Source organism: Callospermophilus lateralis, chromosome 5 (genome assembly GCF_048772815.1).
Source record: "Callospermophilus lateralis isolate mCalLat2 chromosome 5, mCalLat2.hap1, whole genome shotgun sequence".
Classification (NCBI taxonomy): domain Eukaryota; kingdom Metazoa; phylum Chordata; class Mammalia; order Rodentia; family Sciuridae; genus Callospermophilus; species Callospermophilus lateralis.
The window spans coordinates 110,129,041-110,137,088 of record NC_135309.1 but is presented as its reverse complement, the minus strand read 5'-3'; the positions used below and the strand labels follow the sequence as shown (position 1 = coordinate 110,137,088).

The window sequence follows — 8,048 nt, the reverse complement described above, 5'->3', positions numbered from 1 at the left end:
TTGAACATGATCTAGTTATATTCTGTAACTTTATTATAGGAAATAGTTGCTGCCTCACACTCTTAAGAGGACATCAGAAACAAAACTGATATAGGTAAACAGTTCCTATTTTCTAATGGAACACCATAAGGCTTTTCTGAATTACAAGTATCTTAATATCTATTAGATATTTAAGCAACACTTGTTCTGGGTTCTGGCCTAGCTCTCACTGCAAACAACTTTGCTCAGCATGGGCTTCAGCAGGCTATGTGAGCACAAAGCAGCAGCCCCTTATCTCGCACCCTTTGTTTTTTTAATTATTTTTATTTGTTCTACTTAGTTGTACATGACAGCAGAATGCCTTTCAATTTATCATACACAAATGGAGTGCAACATTTCAATTCTCTGGTTATACACGATATAGAGATGCACCATTTGTGCAATCAGATATGTACCTAGGGTAATGATCGCACCCTTTTTGTGAACATGTCTTCCCCAGGGCTTCTCTGTTAATTCCCTGGAGATCCAGGAGAGATAGAAGTTTCCTCTTATGCCACTCCTATGACCCACAAATCAATTCTTCTTTCCTCCCTTGTATGAATTGTCCTAAGATGCACTAGTCCATTCCATCTCTTAGAATAGAGTAACCTCAAGATCACAAAATTTGTGAAGCTTGATACTAAGTAGTAACCATTTTAGTAACACCTATCTTTACTCTCCTCCTTCCCCAGATCTTTTCCTCCACTCCTGCAAGCCTAGATTGACACTCTGTAAAAAGATGTTGCACATAAACCTTGATCTTAAGCCCTACCTTCTGAGGAATTTAGACTGCAACTAGGATGCTTTTCAGTATCCAATCCAAAGCCATAGGGACAAACTAAAGCAAATATTAATGAGTGTTATACTTAAGAATAATGGACAAAACCCAAAGACAACATCATAGTGAATAAGGGAAAACTGAAAGTATTTCCTTTAAAATCTAGAACAAGACAAGGAAGTCTGCTCTCACCACTCTATTCAATATACTACTAGAAATTCTAGCCAGAGCAATTAGGCAAGAGAAGGAAATTAAAAGGAAGGGAAGGGAAGAAGTTAAATTATGATTGTTTAATGATATGATCCTACATTTATAAGATCAAAAATCTGCTGGAGCTAATAAATTTCACAAAGTAGCAAGTTAAAAAATTGACATACAAAAATCAATAGCTTTGCCATACACCCAAAATGAATCTGCTGAAAAAGAAATTAGGAAAACCATCCAATTCACAACAGCTTTTTTAAAAATAATGAAATCATTGAAGACCTCAGAAGATGAAAAGACTTCCCATATTCATGGGTAGGCAGGATTAATATTGTTAAAATGGTCACAAAAAGACTATATAGAGTCAATGTTATATCCATCAAAATGCCAATGATGTTCTTCACAGAATTAGGGGGAAGAAAGTCCTAAAATTCATTTGGAAAAAGAAAAATAAAAGACCCAGAATAGCTAAAGCAATTCTAAGCAAAAAAAAAAACAGCAATGCTGGAGACATCACAACACTTGACTTGAACTATACTATAGAGTTATAGTACCAAAAACTGCATGGCACTGGCATAAAAACAGACACACAGACCTATGTACAGAATAGAAGACACAGACAAACCACAGATAATGGTCATCAGATCGAAGGCCAAGATTCCAAAAACATTGGGGAAAAGACAGCCTTTTTCACAAATGGTGCTGGGAAAACTGGTTATCCATATGTAGAAAAATGAGACATACTTCCCCATCCAAGGCAGAGTTATCTGTTCTTGAATGAAGTAATTCAGACTTGAGGATGGCACCAGAAGCTCTCAGAAATGACTATGTCCCAAATTAATGAGGACAGAGAATACTTCCAATATAGCCTTTGAATCACCTCTTTAAAATCATAGCCTCTGGGACAGGAATCCCTTGTGATTCTCCTTTGCTAGGAAAGAAATAAAACTTTTTTCCTTTGTCTCAAAATTAAAAAAAAAAAGAAGGAAAGAAAAGCAAAAGAAGGTCAGGGGCATATGTTTTCTCTCATTTGGAAGCTTGAGAGGAAAAAGGAAAATAAAATTATGGGGTGGGGCATCTCATGAAAATTGCAGGAAGATCAGTAGAGTAGAAGAAGGGAATGCAGGGTGAAGGGCGCACCAGGGAGGAAATAGTGGGGAATGATATGGGCCAAATTATATTGTTATATTGTGGGCAGGTACAAATATGTACAATATATCCCACCATTATGTACAACTATAATGAACCAATAAAAATATGGAAAAAAAGAATTGTAACTATCTGTTTAAATTTATCTAAGCTCTAGAAGTTTTTGAAATTTAAAGCACCAAGCAATTAATTTTGGCCTAAGTAAACAAACTCAACCATAAAGCTTTTTATACAATAAGAGTATATATTTGCTTATTTTTACTGAAACAGGTTACTCAAGTTTGTGGGGAGGAATGGCAGTGAGGTCAGTGGAAGCTGGTCATAGTTAAAAAAAACAGACGGAGACAAGACTTTTCACTCAATACCTTTAAAAAAATTTTTTTGAGATCATGTAAATATATTACCAGTTTTGAACATTCACAGCATTAAGTGAACCATCTACAATCAGAATGAGACAAAGATGTAAAAAAATGTATGAATTCATGATAGAATAATCGTATTAAATCATTCATGATTTATTACCTATCTTGTAGATTTAGAGTCAGAACTTGAGAATGGAGGACCTTAAATGATAATGAGTAGGGGAACATAAACTAGTACAAACTGATACCTGATTTCACATTTATTTCATACCTTTCTTAGACTACAAAAATAATGTGTGTTCATTGTGGAAATAAAATGGAATGTACCAAAAATAAAAAGGAAATAAAAATCACTTGCAATTACATCATCAAGAAATGAAAAACTATATTTGTGTATATATTTCTGGTCTTTTCTAAGAAATCTATTACATGTATGTGTGATTTAATGCCACCAGTGACAATTTCCAAACCCTTACTGAAGAGAAGTAACAGTTCATGATTTCTATGCAATGGTCAGATGGTCCAGCATTTCACAGGATTCTGCCTTCTTCTCCACAACCCTATGGAATAGACATTTCCCACTTTATAGAAAAGGAAAGAGAAGATCTGAGAACTTAAATAATATTAACATGTCCAAGGCTCACAGCTAATAAGTGGCAAAACCCATTTCAAAACTATCTCTATTCTAAAACCTTTGGTTTTTCCGTATGTCACCATGCTGCTCTCACTATCAGACTTTTTATACATGAGGTACAAAAATACTCTTCTAGATCATGCCATTACAGGTGTTGAATCAAATGACAAAAGTGGGAAAGACACAACTTGCTTTAAGCAAAAGCCAAAAAGAATAAGTAACCTCTCCATGGTACAAAAGTCTAACGGTATTACTCTTTTCCCATTTGCTAGCAGGTCCTGACACCACCATCTTCATAGTTAAGAGGAAAATCAAACTGCTGGAAGAAATAAGAAACTGCATTTAAAAGAACCAAATGCCGAGGGAGAAGTCCCTTTAAAAATTTTTCTTTAGGCTTTTATGAAACTGTACACTTCTTGGAGCTTGAGTCAGTTTTGCTTTTGAATTGACGAATCTTTTCTGGAAAACATAGGATAACATTAATGATTAATAGCTAACATTTTGTAAGCACTTATAATAGACCAATCATGATTACTCATTTAATCCCACAATAGCCCTCTGAAGTGGATGTTTTTATTTCCCTCCCTAGTTAATCAATGGGAACGCTGGCACAGTGAGGTCATAGAACTTGATCAAGGTCATATAGTATGTTTGGAGTGCAGGGGTGAACCCATGCAGTCTTTCTTCAGAGTACAGACCCTTCACCACTTCCATGGTCTTCCCTGAGAGTTCTTATGAACACTTTCATAGGAAAGATTAAATTTAAAGTACAGGGGGAACCCCAATGTTTTAAGGGAAATGTCCTGGAAGGTAGGTATCAATCATCCACACCCTCCTCCTGTAATCTTACACTCCTGGAAACAATACTGAGTGGGTGCTCTGATTCACTCATCTATGTTCTCAGCTCCGGGTGAAAAACTGTTTCAATGAAAACAAGAGTAGACGCCCCTGTACTTTTGCAATAGGAGCAAAATGGCACGTTGAGAAAGACAACTCTTAGATGAGGAGAACCATTCAATAAAGATAGGAAATTGTTTAGCATTTCTGGCCCATTCCACTTACACACACACACACACACACACACACACACACACATACACACACACCACACACACACACACACACAAAAAAAAACTTCCATACTTTTCCTAATGCCCAGCATAGGGCTGGCACTGAGCATCATGTGGCTAAAATGTGAAGATTGACTGGGTGCCTCACAGAAGCAGAAGTCCCTTCCTCAGCTCCATATTTTGGGTGAGCCACAACTGACACCAGCTGAGACTGCTGCTCTTCAGGGTGGGATTTCTGTTCACTGTCCCCTGTCACTGAAGGGTGGAGTTTCTGTTCATGAAAAACTATAACTCACCAGCTAGTTCTGGGAAACCGGCACGTACCAGCTCTTCATACAGGTGCTTGGCCGGATTGAGCTGTGTCATCAGGACCCCATGCAACCAGATGAGCAGAGCCCTGTGGCCATGCTCACGGAAGCTTTCGTTTCCTGCACCAAGCACAAGAGGTTCAAGGTGACACATCACCAACTGATGTGTCATTCAAATGTGATCTCAGTTCTAACTAAATATTCTGTGGTCACACATCCATTCCTTTTCTGAGAGCTGCCAGTTCAAAAGCCCAGTGATGGGAAGAAGCCTGTCTAGTTCCCCTCAACAGTGTGTATTATGACCAGTGTTCCCATCCACTTCAGCCCTGGCCAGGCAACTGCTGTGCTGGAACATACACAAAGGATTGAACAGCTACAATGCCTGCCTGACAGTGATGTCCATCTTAATGAAATGTGGAGCTTTGAGGCAGTGCGTCTCAGACTTCAAGTGCATACCGCACTGGGGCATCTTGTTAAAATGCAGATTCTAATCCAGTATGTCTGGGCTGAGAATCTGCATGTCTGACAAGCTCCCAGATGTTGCTGCTGCTGTTGCTGCTGGTGATCTATAAATCACTCTCCAAGCAGCATGTACCATACCACACCACCACTCCAATTTCAAGAACACGGCCCTGATACGAGTCTGCAACTTCCTGGGTCAGGATTATTCACTTGGTAAATACTCCCTGAATAATTAACCCCTGAAAGATGCTGGGATGTTGAGATGCTAGATGAGATGTAATGCAGAAACCTCTGTCACTCTCAACAAGAATTCACAGTCACAGACACATAACAGGCTCCCTTGCAGAAGCAGACAGATTTCACAAGAGGGCCTGAGCTGTGGGAGTGAAGAGAAAGTTCACTGTTCACATTAGAGGGGCAGGCATTTGGGGAAGAGGAAACTGCATGCATGAAGAATATACTCCTGGGAAGGCAAACACTCTATTCCTTTCTTAGTCTTGTTCTTGACAAACTTTTCTTCAGTGCCATTTGATATGTCACTCTCTGCCTCAAAGGTCCACAAACTCCCCAGTCAATGCCAGTAGCCTTAGCGTGGATTACCATATGTAATTATTGTAAATGTTAATGTTATTGGGTCAACAAGATTATAAACTCTATCCCACATGCACATGGCTTAGTATTCCTTGCTTGGTGGAGACATATACATTTCAGGTACTCCATAAAGATTTTGTTTTCTGTTTTTCAGTCCTGAGGTTTGATTCCAAGGGCCTCATACATGCTAGGCAAGTGCTCTACCACTGAGTTATACCCCCAGCCTTTCCATAAAGATCTGACTTAAACACTTTAAAATCCCCTTTATTTTACAGGCAAGTGCTTTTTTTAATGTTTATCTTGTTTGTTTATTTTTATGTGGTGCTGAGGATTGAACCCAGTGCCTCACATGTGTAAGGCAAGTGCTCTGCCACTGAGCCACAACCCCAGCCCAGACAAGTAACTTTTTTAAAAAAAACTGGGAATTTAACCCAGAGGTACTTTACCACTGAGCCACATCCCCAACCCTTCTTATTTTTTATTATTTTGAGACAGGTATCACTAATTCACTTAGAGCCTCACTAAATTGTTGAGACTGATCTCAAACTTGTGATCCTCCTGCCTCAGCCTCCCAAGCCACTAGAATTACAGATGTGTACCACCACATTCAGCTCAGGCAAGAACTCTTAAGGTACACCATGTTTTCAAATCATTTAGGTTAGAGAGATTTTCAAATTCAGCTCAAATTTCCTACAGCTGTCATAGAACACTATCTGCCTAATTAGTCAAAATATTAACACAGTGACAAAAAAAAAAAATCTTTTCAGAAATTTCTAATACATTATCTTCCATTTGTTCATATGAAAATGTATCCTTAGAGTCAGCAATAAAGAGATGCATAATTTGCTTGTATGTAGTATAAGTAGCCTACACTCATGGAGCTGGAGTTCTACCATTTAATTCTCAGGAATAACTAAGGCAAATCAACCTCTGAATGAGGGCACCTTCCCATCTCAGAATATCCTTGTAAGGGGAATACTCTGAAGAGAAAGCTTTGCAAGAAAAAAAGTGACAAAGTTGAATAATGCAAAGTAAATTTTTCTGTATTTCCCAGGTTTGGGTCAAGTCATAAAAAAGCAAAGCTAAGGAATCCAGCTGAGCTAACCTCACTAATCCTGACAGCTTAAGTCTCGCTGAAATGATTTCATTGCTTGGAATCATCCAACCAATGGAACCCTCTGAGTCTGTGTCTGTCATGGGATAGCCACATCTTCCCCAAGGCCATGTCCTCTTTCCCCTTGACCTGGTTGAAGGGATTCCCTCGTAGAGTATAAATCCTAAACAGTGAGCCATTCAACTCATTCACCCCAGTACAATCTGAAGGGACACCAGAAATTAGACTGGCTTCCCAATAGCATACCACCTGTTAGACCCTTGCTTCCTTTGTGTCTCTTCAGTTGGGAACATTAATTTCTTTATAGGCTAATGACCACCTTTTTAATATGGCTCAACTAAACTAGTTATCTTTTGAAAATTTCAGTTTACTGCAGACTCCCAAGTGTTAGCTTTCTGCAAAGTTACCAATCACTTCCATGAACCTAAGTTATCTGTTACTCTCCCAGGAGCCCCTGGACTCTGCTCTTCCAGGCACTTATTTGGAAGATCCAACAGCAAGAAGGACTGCTGCTCCTAACACTGCATGTCTCCTGCCCACGTCATCTAGTCCACACTCACCTGACCACTGTTCTTCTATGGCTCTGATCTGGTCATCTGTAAAGTTCCAGAAGTGAGCTAGCCTCTGCCACTCATTGGTTTTCAGCTGACGGTAAGCCAGGTTCCAGAGGAGAGTGCGAATGTGCCTCGTCTCCAGACTGTGGTCTTGCTTGAATGTCAGAGTAAAGCCTGCTCGTGGCTCCCTGATGCTCTCAGGATGCTCCTATATTCAAAAATAATTGTACCTGATTATTTCAGACATGCCCACATATTGCCTCATTTCAGAATGTATGTATGTTTTAGATTAAAAATTGGTAAAGTATAACCAAGACTATGTTTTCAATGTCATTTTTTGCCACCCAAGATGAAGACAAATGTCTGCAATAAAAAGCTTGAGTACCATCTGTCTGAAAAGAAAGCATGAGGAATTTTGCAATCTTGTGTCTTGTGCTGCTGTTTACCCACCACAAAAGGGAACAGAGGGGGCTGGGGATGTAGCTCAATTGGTAGAGTAGATGCCTACCATGGACAAGGCCCCAGGTTCAATCCCCAGTATACACACACACACAAAAAAAAAAAAAAAAAAAAAAAAAAAAAAAAAAAAACCAAGAGAGAGAGAACAGAGGGGATATCCTGGCATAGACAATGTCACAACAAACATATTGTTAATTGTCTTACTTTCAACCCTCATCCCCCTTTCTTCTTTTGGATATTTGACATTCTCATATTAAAGCTTCAGTAGAACCTAGATTGAGCCCCATAGCTGGTCCCTTGATTCATCCTGTTCTCTGATGAGTCTGAGGAGAGAAACTAAGAGCC

General features: G+C 39.1%; 1 protein-coding gene across 1 annotated transcript in view; it reads right to left on the bottom strand.

Moving 5' to 3' along the window:
- Window positions 1-3,542: 3,542 nt before the first annotated feature.
- Ankdd1b (ankyrin repeat and death domain containing 1B) overlaps window positions 3,543-8,048 on the bottom strand; it is a 65,076-nt gene continuing 60,570 nt past the window's right edge. Inside the window, exons 12-14 of the mRNA XM_076856084.2 lie at window positions 7,251-7,452; window positions 4,512-4,643; window positions 3,543-3,604 (exon numbers count right to left, since the gene is read on the bottom strand). Coding sequence (XP_076712199.2) covers window positions 3,543-3,604; window positions 4,512-4,643; window positions 7,251-7,452 — 396 coding nt within the window. The remainder of the gene's footprint in view (window positions 3,605-4,511; window positions 4,644-7,250; window positions 7,453-8,048) is intronic.